The following is a 24,920-nucleotide window of genomic DNA, read 5'->3' on the forward strand; positions in this document are numbered from 1 at the left end:
CAGTACAAAACTTCACAGGCCCGTTCCCAGTCTGCAGGCTGGGATACTGGAGGTTTTCTGTAAGATTATGTAAAAGACGTGGGGAATCTTCTAATGTGGTTTTTGGTTTCACATCTCCCTATAGGCTGTTACTCGGCAAATTAAAAGTTGGAGCCGATGGCCTCGAGCACGCGGTGCTGTAACCCCTCCAGGAGCTGGATGGAGCAGAGGGGAGGGACTGGTGTCACAGGAGAAGTCAGTGGCAGCCTCAGGAGAAGAAAATAGGTAACACCTGGGGAACTGTTCCCTGTTAGATGCTGATGGAAACTTTACCACTGGCATAACAGAGCAGCATCAAACAGTTCAACGGAATGGATTTGAAAATCCTGTGCAGAAATATCACCCCTTGCTGGCACGAGGCCAGCGAGCATTTTCAGTGGAAGTCCTTTAGTAGCACTGCAGTAAAGCTCATGTATTCATTAGGACTTGGTGGCGCTTCTTCAGCACAAATAAGTAAACTCTTACATTTTAGAATATTATCAGGGATACTCCACAGTGGACTTCTGCATCACAGGGCAGTTCTTCCAGGAAGGTCTGGATGCAGCTCTAACACAGCAAAGGCTTTATTCCTGAGCAGTCCTAGCTGAGTCTGTGTTACCAGTAACCCATGAAAGGCTCCTCTCAAGGAAGATCTAAAATAGAGCTCTCTCGTGCTTTGGCAGCAACTTTTTTCTATCCCAGAGGTGTGGAGGTTCTGAGGGCCAAACTTTGTAGGGCTTGTATCAGTTTTTATTTCATGCTTTGATTGATCTAAACTACGTAGATTTCAGTGGAAGTCTTGAATGTTGAAGTGTGTTTTGTATAATTTTGAATTATTATATTATTTGTATTTTATATTGAAAATTGTTTATCAGTGAGACAGTATGAAGAGTTTCCTTTATGTACAAGGCTGGTTTTTAACAATCTAAAATTTTTCTGGTAGGAAGCTCTGAGTGCAGTGAAAAGGGAAAAATTTCTTACATTATGCCAAATTGGTGATTTTTCTTCATGGAGATGGCATTCCATCTTCTGCAAGAGTGTTGTCAATTATTATAAAGTGTTAGTGTTGAAACTAGTGGCTGTAGTCTGCAATGCCATGTTGGGTGAAAAAATACAGTTTAATGAAGATACAGCTTTGAGGGTGGGCTAGACAAAGGTTTGTGCCAGCTCAGGTGAGAATTACTTTGGTCATGTGACATGGGTGCCACTAACAAAAGATACAGGTATTTAGGTTTTGTCTGTTCCTGTCCCTGTAGGAAGACAAATGTTTTCATATCAGCTTTATGTATTTGCATGTGAAAATTATATGTATGGAGTTTGCAAGCTCAAAAACTCTCTCTCTAAAACTAAAACTCAGCTTACAGGCGTGCAGGAATGCAGATCAGGTGGGTTCTGTGGATTTTTGAATAAATTCAATTTAAGGCTCTAGAGGTTGCTTAGTCTCTTTTTGATATTGATTTCAATCCCTTAATGATTGTGTAGTTGTCAGTTAAGGGATAGCTGATTTTGTTTCAAAGCAATGACAACAACAATAACCTTAAAATGATTTGAAAGAACAAAACACTGTTGCCTGTGAATAATAAAGTCAGGTAACCGATTCTTTATTTGTCCTTGTCCTCCATTTTCTCTCTTACAAAACGACTTGGCATCTTGAAGCCTTGCATTGCAAGGAACTGCAAAATATTTTTTTGAAGCTTTAATTTCTGTCACTGAAGGTTTGCTCCGAGCTGTGTTCCAGTCTGACAGGTCATTTAGATACAAAGGAAATAATAATGTATCATGATGGACTAAAAGAGATAGCTGACATCCCAGAGATAAATATTTACCTCTCCTTTGCGCATTTTTGGGGTAGATTACATTAAAATTAATAAACTGCTGCTGTCTCTTAAAGTTTATCCTTTTCTATATGCAAATTGCACTGTCATTAGGGCAGTGACACTGCAATCTGTGTGAGGGGGATGTGTCAATTTGCCACATAACATCTACTCCAGCTGCCTCTTAACCTCTAGCATTTATATTCTGTAATGTACAATGTATTTTTGCATGACAAGTAAAGTGCTCTGAAATAAAAGCATTTAAAGCAAATCAGAGTCAGCTCCAATACAGGATTGAAATTGTAATCAGGTAAAGAATTTTTTAGTCAATTTAGGCAATGAGATATTTAATATAAAAGCTTCAAGATACAAATGAGTTCTCATAAGCACACTATTAACCTGATCTAAGGTAATGAATACTCCAGTACTGGGAAGCAGACAGTGTTAAAGTAAAAAAAAATAAATGTCCAGAAGCAGTAAATTCATTTTGTCACTTGAGACTTGACCCAAAGCTCATGTGAATCATGGAACTAAAACAGAGGCTGACAGGACTGGATCTGAAAACCTGCATTGTGAGGAAATCTTAATTTTAGAAGTGTTAGTGAACTCTCTCTCTTTCTTTTGGCCAATGCCATCAAAAGACAGGAACGACAACATGACAATGCCTGCATGATAAGAGGATTTCAGAAACAGCTTCAAATAGAAATGAGATCCAAATATTATTCCATGTTTGTGTGTTCTCATATCTAATTAGCAATATTTCTGAATATAAGTACAGCTTTCTGACAAAAATAACTTTCAAGGCTAGGGTCTTGCAAAGTATTTACATTTTTAAAACATATATATATGTATATATAACTATTCCAATAATTTTGGTTTATATGTGGCAGGAAAATATTAGCAGAAAATATACAGGAGGAGGGACTGTAGCCTCTCTAAGGTACCTTCCTATTCATCCATGAGAGGCACAGGAACCTGCCAGGGTTGTGGGGCAAAAGTCCTGTGCTTTGAAGAGAGAGACCATTTATTGCAGCTACAAATAAAAAGTATTTGTGCTGTGGGGGCAGTTACTCACCAGTTGCTCCTTGTTTGGAGAAGAAAAACTTGTAACCATTCCCTCCAGCAGAGATCAGAAAATCAGACCACCAAGTGAGACTTGCCATTTCAGTGTCATTTGGAAGGATTCTTGTGAATACAATAATTTATCCTTTCCAGCACCATATCAGTGATTTGTGTACAGTCTTTGGGGAATATTTTTGACGGTACTGCCTTGACTAAAGTAAAATCAGGCCTGGGAGAATGCCTGAGTCTCTTTGGGGAATTACCAGGGTTGTTTTTCTGATGGTGGTGTACTTTTGCTTGTTTTAACCTGAACTACTAGCAATATTGGGGGGAAAAAAAACCAAACCAAAAATCCTTTTTCTCAAGTGTCTATTACATCATGTTATGCAAGATGTGGATGTACTAGCTGACACAAACCAGGTCTTTCTGTTTACTTTTTCAGTTGCAAATAAATTTCTTGCTGCAGAAGGAGCATACTAGTTTTCAGTACTTTTATCCGGGCTAAGAGGAGCTTTAACACTATTTGTCATGTGTTTGTAACGCTTCATAAACAAATAATGCATAATTCATCTTCTTGAATGACCACTGTGCTGCTGAGGTTAATTTATGAACCCAAACTCAAACATTTATTGTAGAGCAGTCACAGGAGAATTGAAGGTTTGTATCATCCTCTTGAAACATGTTGATTTTTAGAATAGTTTTGTAACAGCTGTGGATTCATTAGATTTGTGATGGGACCTTTCAGATGAAAATCACTAGTTTTAGTAAATCCTCTATTTTGTCTGTCTCTAGAATACAAAGAGCCAATTGCTCTGTTAGTGACTCACTGGGTTTTTTCCTTTTTTTAGTCGAAAACCTTCATTCTATCTGCCCAGTGTAAATCCTCATTACTGATGTTTTGTGTACTTCTCATTAGACTGGGTAATTTTAATGTTGTTCTTGAAATCTGAATAAATCCCACAAAACTTGTACCGTGCTATAATTTATTTCAGCAGAAACTGTACTATTGATAGGAAAAGAAACAGGCACAAGGCTGAAGTCTTTTTATACAATAAAACCCTTGAGTTTGGTAAGCTTAAAGAAAAAAAACCAAAACACCTGTGGCCATTTGTTGGCACACTAGTTATTTGTTATAATAGTATTCAGATAAAGGGGCAGGCTCATGTTCCCTTCCAGCCTCCCCTGCAGAAGATTTGTGTTACATTTGTGATGTTTCTGCTGATGATTTAGGCCTTTGTCAGCCAAAGGCCTCCAGCGCAGTTCTGCTGGCTGGTGACAGTGGTGGGAGCACAAAGAGGGATGAGGGGAGACTGGTCATGGATATTGTTACCACATCTTCCACATGTGCTCTGAGACAGTAAAGGGGCCAGGAAGCAGGTTTTAAAATTGATTTCCATGTGCCTGGTGCATTCACAGCCACAAGACAACGCTCCTTTCTTGTGTTCCCTTGCTTGGCTCTCTCTTTTCTCTAATTTTACACTTGGGTCTTCTACATCTTTTGTAGAATCACCATTTTTGGAATCACCAAAAGTAAGACTAAAGAACAGTAAGCACTTAATAATTTCATTTGTATTTAAAGCCCTAAAGTCCCTGGTACTGCAGAGGAAACAGCATAGTGGGGAAGGACATTTGTTGCCAAAGAAAAGCATTTTGGATTTAGTTAGCTAGCTCAGTCTGCAGGCATGGCATGAAGACTTTAAGGATTCGTTTTTACATTGTTAAAGGCAGTTTTGTTTCTTCTTACTTGCAATGCTTTTATGCCCTCCTAGCCAGCAGTGTTAGACACCTTCAAGTAGATGAGAATCTCTGTTAACATTTTCTTTCTAGTTTGTTTTTATGACTTATTATTATTTATAGAGCAGATGCATAAACACCGTAGGTTAAGCGAATGTCCTAAAAAACCCCAATCTTCTCTAGGCATATTGTTGTTTTCTTTCTAAATTTTGCAGCATAATTTACCCTTAGGAAATGCAAGTTCATCTGTGTAATATACCTAACTACAGAACGCTGTGCCTGTCCCTGGGTAACAGATAATTTTTGGGTTTGCTTGCCCTTAAGTCAGATTAGTCATCTATGAGAGTGTGAAGTGCAGCCAGGTGACTCATACACCAGCAATACCAGAAATTTCAGGTTTACTGGCCTGGCTCATTGACAGCCCTGTTGCAGGGCTGCACTGATACAGGAGCCTTCAATAAGCAAACCAAGAGCTTGAGATGCTCGTATTCAGTACCAGTCCAGTTCAAAGAGGAATCAGATTATATGTTTTAGTTTCTGGAACATAACCCAGAGGGACATACATGCATTATTATTCTTCAGTGATGTGGTAGAAGGTGGAGTTTGGGGTTGTTTTCATCCATTATTCTCTTGTGAGTTACTTTTTAGTAAATTATGTGTTTCCCACCAGGCTGGAGTGATACGCAAGTTTTAGGTCCATGATCTTGCACAGATATAAACCAACACAAGGTCCTCTCTTCCTACATGCACTTGAACCTGAGTGGATCTCTTGATGTGTCCAGGCACAGAACCTCCAGACCCCTTCCTTTTGACAGTTTCACTAATGTGAAAATTAGGTAAGAAATGGTTCCTACATAACTTTTCTTTCCTATGCATGATGTCACCTTTCCCCCTCTCTGTTTGACCTCAACTTCATTCCCAGAAACAGCAGCTGTGGCATTCTGAAAGGGCTGTCTGAGCTTCGTGCCACTTGCCCACAGGGACAAGGCTCAGGTGAGAATAATCCCAGCTGGCACTCGCAGGAGCCATTGTTCCAAATGACATCTCTTTTGCCTCAGAAGGTTGTTATTTTAGGAAATAAAAGAGACTTGATTTTTGACCTGATTTGAAAAAAGTAGCAATTACCCTGTGTGTATTTAGGTGAAGAGGGGAAGTCATTTAGTTCCTTTTCCCCTTCCCTTGTCAGAAACACGCCTTGTTACAGAAAGCTTTCACAAGGAGCCATTGCAAGCCTTTTTTAGGAAAGTCTGTCTGATTCAGGAAACACCCACCACATGTAGACTTTTATCTGGTGTTTCTGCATTTTGTTTTTGTTCCAGCTCCTGACAATGTGCAAAAGGAAAAGCTTGCTGAGGTGGAGAAAACCCACTGATGGTTCCTAATGTCAGAGTTCTGCACAGGCAAATGAAAAGAATACAACCTCCTTATTCCACTCCCACAAAACAAACACCCACAAAAACACAAGACCACAACGCCAAGGGCAAATCCTTTAAGTTCTCTCTAGTTCAGACCCTGCTGTTTCTTTCTTATCTTCTCCCCATATTCCCACACACACGACCCATGGTTTGGAATTGAGGTGACAGGAGCAGGAGTAGGCATGGACAGTGGGTAATCCTGTGGCAGGAGCAGGAGTAGGCATGGACAGTGTGTAATCCTGCACATTTCCTTTGGGCTCTCAGCAGTGTTTTACAACTCTGTTTCATTTTGTGTTTATGGCAGAGCATAGATTTTCTTGCTTATTTAATTTTCTCTTCCCACGCTGCAAGGCTTAGTTCATTAGCTTAAAAGACTGTCACGCTTCTGGAGAAGAGAGTATGTCTGGCAGGGGTTTTGTGGATAGTAATTATCTAAAAATTCAATCAAGTCGTTCTCTTGATTGATTTCTGGGATGAAATATAGAGGCTTCAGTGGAATTAATTGCATCCCAGTATTTTTATAATTTATGTTTTAGGTATTAGACTGCCCCACCACTCCCACTCCCTTTGGTACATTTATTTTTTCCTTTTACAAACTAGCATACAGAGTATCTTCAGGGTATATGCTGTGACTATATTATTGGGTTTTTTTCATTAAATATGTCTTTCAGTGATATTAGTACTGCATTTTTACAAAAGGACAATTTTCAGTCTTAAAAATGCCATTGGTAAAGCAGGTAGACTTTCTTGAAAACTGTAGGAGGCACATAAATATAAAATGGCAGTGATTGTGAACGATGACCATTTCTTGAGGAATTTATTTTCATGGCATGAACTCCACGTGCAAGGTTTAAGAAAGTATTTTAAATGGCAGTGAAAACAAAAAATAGGAGACCTAAATTACAAAAGCAGAACGATGCCCCTAAGATTAGCTCAGCTGGTCAGCCCATGGTGCCAATAACACCAAGCTCCTGGGTTTGACCCCTGTATGGGCCATTCATTGAAGACTTGATCCTTGTGGACTCAATGATCCTTGTGGGTCCCTTCCAACTCAGAATATTCTGTGATTTCTCTGTGATATTATCATATTAACCCTAAAGGTGCTGTCATCAGACACTGCTTGCTGACAGACCTTGATGACAAAACATTATTCAGAAAAATGCCCCAGGAGTGTTGTGACAGCACCACCTTTGGATTGATCCAACAAAAGCCTGTTCAGATCAGGATCTCTTACTGTGTTTTCTGCTACGGTGCATTAGCAAGTAATGAAGAGGATTTCTCAGAGATTTATTTATTATTAACCTGGTTGTTTATTTTTTTCTGCTACTCTTCTGTAGCAGCTGCACAAACTGATCTGTGAGCAAAGTCAGACTGAAGTTGTATGGAGGGAAGCAACAAAGCAAACAGCAAAAATGCCAAGAAAGCCTTGACTGCACGTGTCAACTTCTAACCTTCTGAATTCTCCTGAGGACTGGAGCAGGTTGAAATGTCTGCTGTGCTGTGAACATGACACCTATTTACTGTCACTGTAATCCACAGTGTGAAGACAATGGTTTTGACAACATTGAAGGTGATTGAGTTTGGGGGTGAAGAGGGGGGGTGGGTTTATGTGTATTTACACCAGGAGTTGTCACTGTAAGTTGGTATTTCCCCTCTTTCTAATAGCAGAGGAAAAAGGGATTAATTTTTTTTCCTGTGATTTGCTTAGCTGAAATAATTTGGTCTTCTTCTCAAGAGCATCTCATAGAGGAACCTGGGGGAAAAAAGTGCTTAAAAACAACCTGCTTTTACTCAATAGCTAAACTTTAAACGACTTCAACTATTGTTTTCCTATTGCTCTAATGGATCTTACTTCCCCTTGAAAGTCAAATGGTTTTTCCAGTTTTGGAGCACTATGAAGGTGGGTAATAAGGAACTTAATGGTGTGAACCAACACTGAACCCTTGGGGACTTATTTATTTAATGGCTGGAGCAAGTCTAGTGCCAGCAACTCTTGTCAGTTCACAGGGCACTGTGAACATTGACTGTTGCACCTTCAATTATTAATTTACAACCCCAAATGCATCTTTTTCCTTGTGTTTTTGAGGCAGAACGTTTTCAAAGAAATTAGGACCAAGTTTATTATATACTAACCACACATTACTTGACCTATGGTCTGTTTAAAAACTATCAGGTTTACATTTAATTTTCTGCTGCCCTCTTTATTTTCATAAAAATTTCTCTCTCCTCTGTGATTTCACTTTATAATGTAGAAAATTGTTTAGTAGAAATGTTTGTTTCTATTCCAATTATCTTCTTATCTTATAAAACTATAATTTAATAGGCAAGTTATTAAAGCTTAAGAGCCATTTGTGTCAAGCTCCTGTCTTATTCCTACTTCACCAAGAGAAAAATTAATGGTATTGTCCTTCCAGACCCAAGAACCTTTTTCAAAGAATGTGGATTCTGCTGGATTTTGTTATCTTCATCTTCTAATCTAACCGTATTTTGTAGAAGGTGAAAAATTGTCACAACTGCAATTTCATAAACTATGTGTTCAAGGCTATAAAGGAAAACAAGAACAGCTTGCATGGATTTTCATTGCAGGTTTGAATAAGGAAAAGTGGTGAGTGGCATTTTCATTCATTTGCAGTTATAAAGGTCAGACCAAGATCAGCAAATCTGAGGCTTCCCAGTAACTGAGGTATTAAGGGAGTAAGAGCAGAAGAGAAGCAGCAAGAAGTGGTAAGAATTAAAGTGCATTAACATTTTAAATCACAAGCAATTGCAAAGCCAAAACTAGAGCCACTGTGGAAGGAACTGCCAGTGCTCCTGGAGTAACCTGTAGGGTGTGCACAGAAAGGACTGTTTCCTTTCTTCAGGATTTACAGTTTGTAGACAAGAGTGATGTTGTATATTTATATGGCAAGATATACATCAATTTCAAACAATATTTTTAAAACCTCTAGAAACAGGTGTCTCTTTGCATGTCACTTAAAGTATTTTTATTGACAGGGTTTTTTTACAAGCATTTGCTTTTTATTATTTTCACCAAAATAAAGCATATTGCATACAGTGTTTTCACACATTTAGGAGATAAATAAGTGTATTTTGAATTTTTTAATGCAAAGATAGCATATGTAATACAAACTTATTTCTTCATTGATGTTAATTTTAAATACAGCGTGTTTGCCCTTTTTTTAAAAACAAACTTTTATCTTGTTATCATACATTTCCCTTGTTAACTTACAGATGTTTAAACTACAGTTGGGAAACTGCAATGATATGTATTGCTTGAGATAAAAGGTAGCTCTATTAGAATGAAACCTGTATATCAAGTTACCAATTGGTAAATTAAAAAAAAACACCTTAAAAGAATGTTGTCAATTTAACTGATACAGAAAACCTAGAATGAATAACAACCCTTTAACCATCACCTACAATTTATGTGTAAAATAGTAAGAAAATAATCCAATTTTTGTATTTCCATACTGATTGGTATGCATGTTAATTAAGGTATTTTCTGAATTCCATTCAGAGTTTACAATAAACTTGTCTGTAATTATAAATAAATAGAAGTATAAAGACAAAAACTGTTTTTCTTTTGAAGTTAACCAGCTACATTAGGTGCATAATTTAGGATCATACATAAATTCTCATTCAGCTTAATCAATTACCATCGGACTAACTTCATGTGCTCGGTTACAGCTGCATAGTTGAGAAAGGAAAAACTTAGGTGGCACTTGGTATCTTTAATGGCACTTCTTTCAGCAGAGGATAATATGCATTTGTATTGCTAGCCTTACTCTTCAAAACAGTGTTTTAATATATGCTATACATAGAACACTAGCTAAAGCAACCATTCCTTTTTGTGTTTCACAGCTTCAGCTGATGGTACAGGGATCATCACTGCTTGCTTTCACTTCCCCGTCCAGCAGTAAGGTGATCACAGCTTTACTCAAGTAGCTGCACGTTCCCTTCTTCCCCAGTGGGTGGGTGTTGTAGAAAGCAGTCATGTCATTCTGCAGGGCGAGGAGAAGATGCTGCCATTAGTGTTGATTAAGAAAAGCAGCCAAACACAGGGTACCAAGAGGAACATCACAAATATGGCAGAAGTGCAAATGTGGTTTTCAGGAGTTTAAAGCTATAGAACAATTCTGCTCCATTTTCAGAAATCTCCCCCATATACTTACCTTAGCACATGGAGAACAGGTTACTAAGATTTACTGCATCTATTTCTGCATTGAGTTTTCCAGGACTATACAGATACCACCTTCTTAATATTTCTTTTTAAATGTCACAGCTGTCAGAGAACAACTGCTCTCCTAAAACATGCAGCTGGGTGCTGACTGTGGGCCCTCACTGTGCTGCCACAGCACAGTTGTGAGCCAGAGCCTTGGGTCTACATGGAGATGGAACACTGAAGACTTATTCAGAAGGAAAAAATCCAAGATCCAACCCACAGGTATCACATGAACTAACTCATTAATCAGTTCACCAAAATAGGTGTCCTTCACTCAACACCTGTTTTTCACAGCTAATGACGTTAAAACATCTGCTTATTCTCCAATTATATATTAGCTGCTATATAAAGGCTCAACACTTTAATTCAGGAAACTGGTTACTTTTATTAAATCAAGGGCAGAGATGGTGTGGTGAAAATATTAGACTGATGAAGTTTTAAGATGTGTTTGAAATTACTGGAGTAAATACTTTTGACATTTATTGTATGTTAACACGGAACTAGCAAAGTTCAAAATATTTGCAAGTTGGTTTTATGGAAGACCATAGTTCAGACAAATTAGGAGTTTTTAGCCATGTGTTTTAGGAAACTTTGAGACAGAACACCATAAGAACAATCCTAAATAGGCTACAGTTAGCTGCCAGCAGGCATACACCCGGGAATTTGGAGAGGTAGGTTCCAGAAAATTCTCATGTAAGGAGCTGGAATTTCCAACAACCTTAAACATACTATTCACAACTATAGGATTTCTTTCCTGGAGACAAAAAGGCACTTGTCTAAGTAGATCTAGCCTTGGAAAAAAATCCATCACTTCAATGGAGGCTAGGGCAGCACCAGTAAACACTGGGATTTGCATGGAATCTTTCTTTAGTGCCACTGGGGATTCGCAGATTGTCACAAGAAGGCAGTAGCATATTCAGGATCCAGTGTGGAGCTGGCACTTAACAGCCCTTTGTGTGGATGATGTGCAAGTTTGTCACGGCCACAGAGTCATTACCCTCCAAAATGGGCCAAAAAAATTGTAATTTCAAGAAAACTGTGTTCTTTTACAAACAAAACTACTATGCAGAGTGACATGTTGCTGAGGCTGGATATGGGTCTTGCTTTCAAACCTTATTACAAAAAACTAGTGGCAAAAGAGTGAACATTGAAACATTTGAAAGAATTCCCAAGGAGCATATCCTTCCTCATCCTTTAAAGGAGCTAAATTCAGCAAGAGGAAGTGCTGTTGCATGTCAATGTTATGAATCAATAAATTCTTCAGAGCTAGCACAGATATTTTTGAATATATTGGGCACAATAAAATGCCAGACAGAGCAAAGAAGATCATCCTCAGCAGCACAGGGACTTGTCCCACTGCTTTATTCCTATTTCCTCCTTCAACCAGTTCAATAAACTTGGCTTTATTACAGAAGTTCAGAGCTTTGAGGCACCAAAACTTGTAGTAAGAATATTTAGAGGTCTCTAAAGCATAAACCCTACACTTCTAGAGAAGTAAATATTAGAAGCATTTATTCATTAATTTGAATTTTAACCCTTAGATATCAAAAGCTTGCTAGGTCACAAATGCAACTCCAGCACAAAAATCCGTAACCAAGAACAGTTTTGTGTTTCAAGTTCTTACATTAATACAGTCAATAAGAGTTCTTTGGTTACTAAATTTTTCTTAGTATCTGTGTACATAAGACCTTAAGTCCACACTTCCATGCTGAGCTTTAGTTTTTTTTTCTTATTTTTAACTCTTCTCTGTTCTAGTGTCCCCCTTAATGAATTCTGTCCCCTTAAACAAGTAACTTTTCCAGCTTTACACAGACTCCCATTTCAGAGCTATGTAACACTGAGTGTTCCCCCTACCCTAACATTTTGAAATTACAATTCAGCAACAAAGTGCACCTCTTTCATCTCTGCTTAAAGGCTCTTTGCAGGCTTAGGCAGCACTTGGGTATACTGATTTCTTCTTTGTGTTCCATTCTGAACTCCCATCAATTGCTTTTTACTCTGAACTGCACAGAATTAACATTTATAACTTCAGTAAGAATGGTAAATTCCATAAGACAGCAATATTTTACTCACTTGACTTTCAGCTCCCTTTGGACTGCTGTGATCTTTCTGAAAGTCATGAAATGCTTCTTGCACCACTTTGTCCAAGTCCACTTTGTCCTGGAACTCTAGCTCAGGATTTCTCTCCAAAATAACAGATATAACCATCAGCAACTAAAAGGCAGAAAAAGACTGTAAGACTTTAAATTTGATTTTTTAAAATTCAGGTTACATAATAGCACTGCTGGTAATTGCATGTGCCTCTTTGAAGCAGGAAGCCATTTAATAATGGCACAGGTAATAGCACACAGATAATAGAATTCTGACTTTGATAAAAGAATCACTGGAAAAGCAGGCTTTCATGAAAGGTTACAATTGCTGGTGACTACCTAGTTAAGGGCACTGTGTAAATGATTGACATTAACATCTAACTTGGCTGGGAGCCAGGGAAGTTATTTCCTATTTTATTCAGTTCACTGTGTGGCTGCACAAATGCTGGTGCTCAATCAATGGAGAGGGCAAAAGGCAGTAAACACTGAACCTCAGCATTTGGTATTTTGAGGCATAATTACAGATTATATGTCATACTTTGACAAAGTTTATGAAAACCAAAGTCCATAAATATCAATAAAGTCTTAGTTCTTCAGAATTTTCCTAACTTACATCTGAAAGGGGTTTAAAATAGGAAGGTGAACATGGCAAGTGTCCTGTTGAAGTACCTACAAGTGGGCAGTGGAGTATGTACTGGCCATGTTGGGTTTGGTAATTTTGGTATCTTTTAGCAAAAATTGGAGATGTTCCAACAAGCAGCCTGACCATGAATTGTGAGCCAGAGCAGAGAGGGATTTGATTTCCCTGTGGAGCAATAATCACAAGCACCAGGGGCACACACCTGGGGACTAACAGTGAGTGCTGCTGACAGCACAGGTGTCAGCAACCAACGGTACAGGTGCTCTAGAGCTGTTCAAAAAGCAAACATCATGTACAGTGATGGGCAGGGAGTTTAAACAGCCTCTTGCTTTACTCTTTGGTACAGGAACACGAGGAAATGGGAAGTTATTTGATTCATTAATATAAGGCAACTTATTAGAGCAGCCTCAGCAAAAATGGAAAGAAGAATCCTTTGGAGGGCAAATGGATTATTTTAGAGCAGTTTTGGCTAGACCTAGAAAATTGTTAGGAAAAGGCAAGGGCTCGGGACTTGAAGGAAAGCTACTTTGGAATTACTCCTAATTAATTTTTACCTCCTGTGACCTAATTGTATTGGTACTGTCATTAATATTTGGTAGAGGTAAAGAACATTAAGGACTTGGTATATTCTGAATATGTTAACAGAAACCTGTTTAATCATGGAGGTTATGGAGAAACCACTGAAGCAAGTGTTTATATTTAAAATGCTAATTCTTCAGATATTTGAGTCTGGGTTATTTTTTTTTCCTTCAGGCTGTAACACACTCATGCATATTATAAAATTTCAGTAATTGCTGGCCACAGACCTCTACAATAATTTGCCTATATTGTGGCTGGTCGATGTTTTGCAGCATATCTTCAACCAGAAGGGAAAAATTCATTTCATACATCGTCATATCCGATAAGGTTGGTTGCTGAAAGAGAAATAATATTGTTACTCAAAGGCCATCTGCATTAAATCAACCCCCCCCCAAGTAGAGCCTGTTTGCTTGTTGAATCCTACTCAACAAAGAAATACAACCACTGTAGGATCAAAAAGGGAGCAGATTTCAGAGTCCATGATTTGGAATGAGTTTTCTAGACTTCTAGACTTACGCTTTTATGAATGTGCTTTAATAGAAATACTTGCCTTCCATTCTAATTGTATTTTACTCCCCCCCCAAAAAAAAAAAATGAGAACTTGCAAATACTTTTCTACTCTTCATTTCTAACAGGAACAAGTTAAACATCATGACATAAAATAAAGATTAATGACAAAATAATTCACCATTTTCAGGTAGAATAGGAATAACTGAGCACCTCTGCTGGTTTTACCTGTGGTAGGAATTTCCCAGCCACGATCAAACCGTTGGGAGTTCTCTCGAGGATCTGCCACACCCGATCGTAGAACCCGGCCGGGGTTCGGTTCAGAGAGCCATCGATCTGCCTCCTGTTCAGCCAGCTCCTGGGGCACACACAGGGGGAACCTCCCGTGAGAACCTCTGACAGGAGCACCACAAAGCCACCTTCCTGTGCTGGGAGCCAGCAAGGTGAGCAGTGACATCACACACACCTCAACATGCACACGCAGTACATGGTGCGCTCTCAGGGGAGGTTCACTCCAAACAAACACATTAAGGATGCTCAGCATCAGAGATCAGAATGTTATTCTTAGGTGTGTGTTGGTTTTATGTAACTGGAGAAAAAGAATTAACTGTGAAATCTATCCAGTGCAGTCCAGTAACAGCAGCAGATTGAATTCATCATGTCTAATCATATTAGGAGAGCGTATTTCAGCAGAAATTTCTGCTGAAAGGTAAGAATTGCTGAAGGTAGGGTTTTTTTCTGACGGTGTGTAGAAAACAAGTGGCCTGTAAATTTAGAAAATTCAACAGAATGGTTTTGTTAAACTAAAGTTTTGAACAAACTGAGTTACCTTCACCATAAATCACAAATTTTGTTTGTCTTCAGCAGCAGACTGTCCACAGCCTCTTTCACTTACATCCATCAAGTTTTATTTTTCCTATTTTTTTCTTCTCAGTATTATTACAGCAATGGAGCTTTAGCCACAGCATTTGAGACACCAGCAATGTGTCACTTAACTGCCAAAAACTTCTGTCTATTATGACAGCTCCATCTCACTCTCTGTACAGCTCTGTCCTTGGATTAGGACAAGAAAACTTCCATAAAAGCAGAAAGACCAGTGGTGGTAGAAATAAGAGGTTGTTTTCTTAATTCAAAAAAAGAAGCATTTGAAGATGTGAAAAATACTCTGACCTATACACATTACATTGGCAAGGAAGACAGTCTTGTAAACTGAAAAAGCAAAATGAGTTTTATAACTATTTGGACCATTAAAAGAACATTTAAAAAAAGGTTACTTGTAATCCTGTGACCTACATAAATAGGTTCAAAGTATCTGTGGAGTCTGCACTCTGTTGATGAGACATGTAATATATGCATGTACATGGTATCATACCCTGGAGTACAGTGTAAGAGGTAGGAAAATTGCAAAAATTTTACTATCTGTGAAAATTTGGAGAAAGGTTGGTTGTGGACTGTTTGGGGAGGTAAACAGAGCATTAGCCATTCCTGCATGACAAATTAATTGGCAGTGAGATATGATGTTACACTAGCAGAGATTTTTTTCTAAAGATCACAAGAGTAGGAAAAACTGTCACAAAAAAAAAAAAAAAGCAAGGAAACAGTGTTCTGTAGTTCCTGGCAGGAAGAGAACTTTTAAAAACGAGTCACTAATGGGCAAGGAGAAACAAGTTATAATTCTGTACAGGAAGAAGTTAAAGATAGGAAGGTTTGAAGAATATGCTGGCAAGCTTTTGTACTCAGATAAGCCCCATAAAAAGAATCCTCATCCTCAGAAAATCCATCTGAGTGCTCTTTACTGACCTATCTATCCTGAGTTACAGGAATCAAAACCACAACAAGGAATCAAAAGCAGAAGGTGCTGTGGTGACTCGAGGTAAGATCTCTAATGATGGATGGTGCTTGAAATGCTTACTGTGATTGACCAAATTGTTTCCTAAATAGCCTAATACATAATGGAAAGAGCTGCACAGAGAGACCAGGGGTTGTTCTGATCCAGTTTTAGCAGAATAATGTCAGCATTAGTGTGAGTAGAGACAGCACCTAAACAAGAAGAATTTAAATAAACACAACCCAGACACCAAAAAGCACCTGGGAGATAGAGCACATGGCCAGTGGGACTGAGAGATGAGACACCAATTTAAGCAACTTGTTTCTCAGGCATTATAGACTGGGGAATAAAACAGGTGTGTTCTGAATGAAGCAGGAACACAAGTAAATGGGATGTGTTGTGCACTTCCTCTTCGTTGAGAGAAAAGGCCATCATCCATTCAGTCAAGGACTATGGGAATTATCAGCAGTACTATGTGCCAAAGATTAATCTAACCTAAAGCAAAACTAAAAGCAAGAGTTTTGACTTCACTCTTATCAATACAGTTCAGTGGAAATACTGTAATCTTAACTTTTGTCTTGCATACTTTGTACCACAATGAATGCTCTTTTTGGCAGCTGATTACAGCTTGGAGAAAAGATGACAAGTTTCAGGCAGTACCACTCTCTCAAGAATTCTAGAGAACATCTGTTCTTAATTCATATAATAACCTAGAAGAAAGAGGGCACTGAACAGCAGACAAACTGTTCTTACAAGCTACTTAAGTAGAGGTTATTGGGTAATTTTTGGCTTCTTTCCCCACGTCAAAGGATGTAATGCTTCATTTTACAGTAGGCAGATCTCTTTTCTGTGGCAGTGAAGAGAATTCCACAAGGATAAAGCTGAAAAAGGAATATGCAATATAAAAGAAACAATTGTAGAACCTGAACACATATGAAAGACTGAAAAAGTGCATTTTTCCTACTTTTCCTTAAATAAGTGTATTAGTGATTAGAGATGCCTGGTGATTTCAGGGGTGTGCAAAGGTGTTCAGAAACTAAATTCACTTGAACAGTGGATTATGAATGAAGAGAGGTGCCACAAACCCCCACACCTCATTACCTGCCCGGGTGCTGTGGCTGAAGGATGTCCAGCAGAAGCTGCTTCACTTCACTAGGAGACATCTGGTACAAGTCCTTGGCTGGCATATCCCCAGCACGGATTTTCAATTCATACTGCATAGCATGAATAATCCATCTGAAGCAATGCAAGGAATATATTTACTAATTAAATACAAAGTTTCCAAATATGAAAAATTAGTCTAATAAAATAGCTCATAAGAATTCCACATGATCCTGCTATTTGGCTGTCAGGAAAGGCATAAAATATCAGACTCTACAACTCATATTGCTTGATTGAAACATGATATGAACTGAAAGGGATAATGCATATATTTTAATAAATGTGTTGTGGAGCATGCTTTGCATAGAAAAATTTGATTTGACTACAAAAAATTGATTACAATTGACTACAAAAAAAATTGGCTACAAAAAATTGATTTGACTACATCCCATGTTCATTAAGACAAACATTTTCCCGGCTTTTGATGTTAAAACTCTTATTCAAAATTAGGCTCTAACAATATATGCATTTTGCTGAAGAGTTTTAAAAATTCATTAAAATGACAAGATTTTACTTTTAAAAATACTTCAGGGCTTACTTATACTTTTAGCCTTTGAAACTCCTTTTTGCAGTCTATCACACTTTCTTCTGCTATTCCCTTTTGAAAAACGTGATTAAATAAAAACATGGCAGCAGCAAAGAATTTTCGCCTTAGGTATCAGAGAGGCAAACCTTGGCAAAGTATTGAAGGAAAATGCTGAGTTTTATTCTGCACATTACGTAAAACCAGTGCTACAGCCTCAAATGCAATATCAAAGATGAAATAAGGTACAGATACATTTGAAGCCAAATAGCTGAGCACAGAGCTCGGTCTCTTACCATCTACATTGGTTCAGTTCAGGCAGGTATTACTCAACAAAAGGAAAAAGAAACTTAACTAGTTTGTCTTCAGATAGTCCGTCATATAACACCTGATCAAGTCTGGGTTACATCGAAGAGCTTTCCTGTGATTATCCCAAAAAGCAGCATATTCTTAAGGGAGCTACACTGTCATCAGTGTTAGCCACATTCCATGGTCACTTAGTTATTCAGCCAACAAGGTGCAGAATGTCTGTGTTTGTGTAAGTCAATCACAGACTTTTCTAAATCATTCTTAGTAACTACAGACAATGTGGAGATGTCCAGCCAGCTGATCCAACGCTGCTTTAAGTTTGATGTTTCCAAGACCTTGCACTGAAGGTGCAAGACACCAGAGAAGATCAGGCAACGTGGACACATTACATTATGCAGGACATACTACTTTCATTTATTTTAGCAGGGGAATAGTGTCCTTCTCTCCCTACTAAGATTAACAACACAACTGGCTCAGGAATCTGTCCTTTCCTCACTGATGACTCCAATGTGTCTGTAAGTCCCTCACTGGTATTTTCTCTTTGCAGTGGCCTCCAAACCACAGCAAAGTCAAGACTGGACCTTCTACTGAGCTCTTCACTGATAAGAGGAGGGTAGAAGTCATAGGTTGGGAGTTTTTACAGTAATAGGCCTGTCAGCAACTTGATCTATTTCAACAAGGAACCCTGAAAACAAATCAATAACAGGACACTAAATCAAATCATTACCAAACTGGAATGGCATTTCTGTGAGAAGGTTAATTTTGCTCACTGGAGTGGGTGATAACACTGAAATAAAGGAAATTGAATCTCTAGCATTAACCTTGGAAGAAAGAAAAAAAATTGCAAAAAGATTAGATACAGAGAATAAGGAGGGGGAGGAAAGAAGAGTAACATGGATCTGTAGAGGGGACAGAAAAGCATTTAAGTGCAAAAGGATAGATGTATTCCAGTCAAATCTAATACAGGCATTTGAAAAATTTTTGGGTTTATGACGACTAGAATGTACTGCTAAAGTGGAAATATGAATTTTGTGTGCTTGAAAAAAGACTGCTGATATCTACCTCCAGTGCTGAAATGCCATATTTTTCTCTAAGGAAAAAAATTAGGGAAGATGGAACACTTAAGTTCTGATTTTTAAAGCGTGCTCACTCATTCTGTGTATCTCAGTCAGTAGCACCTGGTCTCTTCAAAGAAGTGCTTATTCAAATGCATGTCTCTTCCTAAATGTGAACAATAATTAACTTCTGCAGATAGCAGAGTAAATGCAGATACCATGGAATATGACAATGCTCCAGCACAGACTATTTGTAGGTCACCTTGTCAACTAAATTGAACAACCCACCAGGTAAATGATGCTTTAAACTTGATTCAGCTTTTTGGTTCCTGGCTCAGACAAACCTATTCAGTATAGAATTGGACAACTAGGCAGCTGATGAGCAGTCAAGAAGTGGTGTATGCTGTCTGCACTAGGGATACTATTCAGCTGGGGAGTGGGGGTATTTGGTTTGAGGTGGTTTTGAAGAACACTTTTAGCTACAGAATCCAACAGCATCCAACCCCACTAAGGCCATGGTTACAGGGATCAAGCTTTGTAAAGTCCTCTAGTTCACTGTATCAGCAGTAGGAATGCTCCAAATGGACCATGACAAGGACTGCCTCTCCTCCACTTTACACTACTGACTGGCAAATTTGAGAAGAGTTGTGTACCTGCTTTTGGCAAACTAATTAAGGCAGGCTTCCTAAAACTGAAATAAACAAGTTCTGCTGCATCATCTTACATAAACCATTTCTGCAATGTAGCAATCATCTGCATATATCTGAAGTATGAATATTCTTCTGCAATAGCAGTAGTAATAAAGAACAACAGCAGATACTTTACTGACCCAATCCGTATCTTCAGCATCCCCCTGAACAGCTCAGGTGAATTTGAGATGATCCAGCCAATATGTATGACAAGTTCCTGCTGAACTACGGCTTCTCTTTCATCTTGTAAATTACATTTTTCATAAATTATGTTCTTAATCACTGCTGGGGATAAGGGGTTAGAAATAACAACTTCTTCCTGGCCAAAAGCTCCAAGTGTCACCTACGGTACATTGAAAACAATTCAGAAGACACAGACAGGAATAAAAGCACTGCAGAAGAAATTCAGAAATTCAACTTCATCAGCTCTGCTTTGCTTGTTAAAATTGCACAATACAAAAATAATTTTATGTCAATGGCTGATGCTTGTTAATACTGTTAATTGGATGCTATTGAAGTAATAAACTTCACTAAAGACAACAATAAATATGGAATGTATTTTTCTATATTAAAATAAAAATGCTTTGGTTATAATTGTAACTGCAACAATGAGGTTTAGACAGTATTTCATTTCATACATTTCAGCTGTGAAGCTCACTTAAAATTCAAAATCAAATTTATAGTTTTGTTTTCTTATTTCTAATAGCATCCTAAAAGTTACAGCCTTCATTTTAAGAAAATATATTGCTGCTACTGGATTGTTTAACCACAGAAAAGGAATTTTGTTAAAATTCTGGTTTGTTTTTAATCTACCGTCAGTAAAACAGTTTTTTTCCTATAATAAAGACCATTGTTACACCGTGACCAGTGAAGAAAAGTTAGGTTAAAAAGTTGCAGATAGCCTCAAATCATGCTGCATGCAGGTGCCGTTTCCTCTACAGCTGTGGAGCGCCAGAAGCACAAACCCAGACCTCAGTCTGGAGTAGGACAAAGACAAATCTGTCACAACACTGCATATAAGCAAGTATACACATACACATACTTAATACAAATAGACATAAATATTCAATTAGCATTATTTGGAAGCAGTTATTCAGGAACTTAATTAAAATTATTGTGCTGGAGAAAAAAAAAATTACATCCTCCTTAAGAAAGGATGAAACACTGTTGATTAAACTTTGTTGAAATAGAATACTAAAATCCTGAAAGACCTTTGGCTCAGCTGCCACCCACGTGTTGTCTAATGTTCAATTAGAGAGAATGGCTACATTTTCATTAAAGAAGTCTTTCAAAACTTTTGTGAAATAAGAGGATATATATATCTCTCTATATATCTACATATAAATTTTAGAAAGGTCTGGGTGGGAAGATACCTTAAAGATAATCTACTCCAAGTCCCATCCAACCTGGCCTTTAACACTCCCAGGGATGGGGAAGCCAGAGCTTCTCTAGGCAATCTGTGCCAGGGTCTCACCACCCTTACAGTAAAGAATTTCTTCATAATATCTCATCTAAACCTACCCTATCTCATTTTGAAGCCATTCCCTCTTGTCCTGTCTCTGCATGTTTTTGTCAGAAGTCCCTCTCTGGCTCTACTGGAGCCCCTTTAGGCATTGGAAGGGGTTCTAAGGTCTCCCCAGAGATCTTAAACCTAAAGAATTTCATGCAAATCATACCTTTTCCCCTCTTACCTAAATGCTGAACTGTCTTTTCAGTCTCTTTCTGTCATTGATTAGAAACAGAAATATTAGCCAATTCCATATGCAATTATTAAATATATCTTAATTTTCCCTGGATTTTTCTTCCTCACTAAAGATTTTTTAAGCCATTGGGGACTTTTAAAAAAGAAGCATCAGAGGCCTTCAAAATTAAAAAGCCATTTGTTTAGTTTCTCTGTTATAATTCCTTAAAACATTTCTGAGGAGCAAAGACTTACCTGCTTGCCCTGAACTAAAACATTAGTAATAGATGGTGCAAGGCTGTCCACTAGTTTACCTAAAAGACTTGCTGCGAAGCGCACAACAGACCTGAGGGCAGAAAACAGAGCAATCCCACTACATATCACAAGCCAGTTTAATGAATTCATACAGCAGTTTAAAGGCTGCCAGAGATCTCAAAACTAACTCAGCGAACACATCGTTATTTATAAAGTGGAATTTGGATCAGATTTTATGTACTTTTCTATATGGATTTTCATTTTTTAGTCTAGATATAGGTTAATGGATCAATAATGTATCTCATTAGAACTCATTAAACTGCCAGCTCCATAAAAAGCTTCTTGTTCTCTTCTCAGCAGCATCTTGAAAACAGACAGGTAAGAGATGCCAGCTCCTCTTTTAAGGCATTTTCATCATTTTGCAAGATAAATAGACTAAAAAATTACCAAGGTTAAGGAAGGGTCAGAAAGATTTTGCAAGAGAAAGTACAACACGTAACACCAAGGCCTTGTTGTGTGTTCCATGCTGAGCTAACATTTTGCATGTGTAGCATGAAAAGAAGAGACCTGTGTAACCTGCTAGGCTAAAAACAACCTGCAACTTCTCAGAAAAACATTCTTCCATATATGCAGTTGATGGCCAAAGATATGAATACTTTTAATAATAATTTCCTGACAAAATAGAAACCTAACAGGCCTGTAATTGAGCTTTTCTAGCACAGGTTTTGAGGCTACTAAGAATCATTTATTCAGAGAGTTAAGGAACAAATTGTAGTATTCTACGGTGTTAGTAAAAGCTCAAACAGTTGATGCTGATTCCTGTGAAAAGTGCTACACACTTCTTAAGATCAAGAGCAAAGCTTTTAAAAAATGCATTAGCTGATACTATCAAAATGCAAATAAGCAAAAAAATAATCTCACAGAGCTGCACTTCAGCTTTCTGGGCACTTTACCTGTTTCCCATGTACCAGTAAAGTAGTAATATGTGGGGTTATAGAAGAAGAAAATTTCTGTGCAAATGCAGCACTGTAGCGCAACACCAACCTATATGTATGTCACATGGCAATCATGGAAGAGAAATGAAAAATAGTTTACATATTTTGTTTCTAAAAATACTTTTGATTTTAATTATTTACAAAAAAAATACCATCAAGGTATTTTGGTTCTACCTCATTATTGGCAAAGGCCCGTTTAACTGTATGAAGAGATAAAAATGAAAAGCAGTTTTATATTCACAGACTGATCTGTTAGGAATAGTTACAGAGTGAGAGAACAGAGTTCAGGACAGGCTCAACTCACTTCTTTGATAAAAATAAATTAAATTTCTACTGAGCTTCAGGGCAAAGAAATTAATAAACAACATGTAAATATCAACCTGTTTGCCAAAACCTTTTAAAGTTATTGTGACAAAGTGAGGCTCAAAGCAAATTAATTCAGGGCAATAAATCTGCGTTATTGTATCAGCTTAACTGATTTATATCTGATCAGCAGCCTTGCTACAGAAAACTATTGATAATATTTTATCATGCCCTGTAAGAAATAAGAATATTAGTATTTTTTTCTCATTATTTCAATTTAATGAGAATTGTACATAGGCAATTTTGCACTCGGTGCAAATCCAGCCTATTGCTTTTCTATTTTAGAAGATAACAGTAAGAAGATACTTGTTAATTTTTTAAAGCATATTAAACCAGATCTTCAGCTGCCATGCACCAACACAATTTTGTCAGTAAACCTGTCATTTTTCCCCCTTTAAGTGTGTAAGGATTCAGCCTTACTTTCCATAAACACATTAGGAAAAAAATGATGTAAAACATAAGGAACATGAGATATGTATACAAACCAGAGCTTTCTGCTGCCAGCTCGTCTATAGATTCTTTCAATATGCTCAGCAACAGTACCTAAATGCATTTAATTAAAAAAAAAAAAAAAAAAGAAAAACAAACAAAACATAATCAAAAAAGATGCACAGGTTTTAATTTAATAGTAATAAGATCAATTTGATGAGATCGGTTAATTCTGAATCTGCTTTAATAAAGCACTTTTTTATTATGCTTAACATCTAAAATTTAGATGCAATCAAGTCCCCTGTCTCCCAGTATATGTTGTTATGCAAGAAGCCAAAGCAGATTTCAGCTGAATTTGCTGCTCATGATATAGGGATGTTCCTGATATCACCTATTCTTGCAATATATTGGGGAAAATTTATCTACATACAGATTTGGCCTATAAAGGTACACCCCATCATAATGTACATCCTCAAACTGCAGAACCCAAGGTTCTGCTTCTCTTTTTAGATTTAAGTTTTATTGACTGTGTGATTATTTAATGTCAGTCTCCTTGGTCTCCAGTCGTAGGATGCAGGGAACTTTTAGTCAGTGACTCAGACTGTTTAATACAAAGTGCATATTAAAAAGGTTATCATCACCCACCATTTCATGTGGGATGGTACAAAAAGGTCTCTGCAAATTAGTTCTGAATGGTCAGAGGCACAACAGCACTTTTTTTGGTTTTTTTACCAAAATGATTTCAACAGAGTGATCCAATAGTCGTAAGTGGTAATATTGGTTGCTTACAGAGGTTAGGAAATCTGCCTTGAGATTTTTCCAGAGCAAAGAACACAACCCACAAAGGTCTAAAAGACAGCCCCTGAGGCTCTCAAAAGCTGACAACAGTACAGGTAACCGGTGGAAAAGCTACATGGGCCTAATGTGCAGATTCCAAGCACAACCTGAACGGTGCCCTGGATGTCAGCCAATGAATTTTATTCCGACATTGTCTTCCAGTACTGAGGGCAGTTTGGGGCACTATAACATAAAAAAGATATTAAAAAGTGTCCAAAAGCGGGATAAGAAGACAGTGAAAGGCCTTGATTTGAAGCCGTGTGAGGAGCAGCTGAGGGCACTTGATGTGTTCAGCTGGAGGAGACTGAGGGGAGACCTCACTGCAGGTACAGCTTCCTCAGGAGGGGCAGGCACTGATCTCTGCTCCGTGGGGACCAGGGACAGGACCCCAGGGAAGGGCCTGAAGCTGTGTCAGGGCAGGGTTGGGTTGGATATCAGGAAAAGGCTCTTCCCCCAGAAGGTGATGGGCAGTGGTCACGGCCCCAAGGCTGCCAGAGCTCAAGGAGCATTTGGACAATGCTCTCAGGCACAGGCTGGGATTGTTGGGGTGTCCTGTGCAGGGCCAGGAGCTGGACTTTGATGACCTTTGTGGGTACCTTCCAACTCGGGATATTCCATGGTTCTATGACATTTTTAATATACCAATATGAATATAATATATGCTTATGTCAAAATGACAACCCTTCATCACAAGAACCAGCTGACACCAAAATT

The 24,920-nt window shown here is 38.1% G+C and overlaps 1 protein-coding gene across 7 annotated transcripts in view; it reads right to left on the bottom strand.

Moving 5' to 3' along the window:
* Nucleotides 1-9,012: 9,012 nt before the first annotated feature.
* Nucleotides 9,013-24,920, bottom strand: part of PHKB (phosphorylase kinase regulatory subunit beta) — a 70,324-nt gene continuing 54,416 nt past the window's right edge. For 6 of the 7 annotated variants that reach the window (XM_050311660.1, XM_050311667.1, XM_050311663.1 and 3 more), the window contains 8 exons: nucleotides 23,426-23,483; nucleotides 21,583-21,673; nucleotides 19,787-19,989; nucleotides 17,011-17,145; nucleotides 14,310-14,439; nucleotides 13,802-13,909; nucleotides 12,339-12,479; nucleotides 9,013-10,044 (listed from right to left, as the gene is read on the bottom strand). In XM_050311660.1, coding sequence (XP_050167617.1) covers nucleotides 9,907-10,044; nucleotides 12,339-12,479; nucleotides 13,802-13,909; nucleotides 14,310-14,439; nucleotides 17,011-17,145; nucleotides 19,787-19,989; nucleotides 21,583-21,673; nucleotides 23,426-23,483 — 1,004 coding nt within the window. In that variant the 3' untranslated portion in view covers nucleotides 9,013-9,906. Of the gene's footprint in view, nucleotides 10,045-12,338; nucleotides 12,480-13,801; nucleotides 13,910-14,309; nucleotides 14,440-17,010; nucleotides 17,146-19,786; nucleotides 19,990-21,582; nucleotides 21,674-22,535; nucleotides 22,627-23,425; nucleotides 23,484-24,920 lie in introns of all 7 variants that reach the window. The other variant, XM_050311661.1, reaches the window with a different exon arrangement.

Source organism: Myiozetetes cayanensis, unplaced genomic scaffold (assembly GCF_022539395.1).
Source record: "Myiozetetes cayanensis isolate MyiCay16 unplaced genomic scaffold, myiCay2020 scf16, whole genome shotgun sequence".
Classification (NCBI taxonomy): domain Eukaryota; kingdom Metazoa; phylum Chordata; class Aves; order Passeriformes; family Tyrannidae; genus Myiozetetes; species Myiozetetes cayanensis.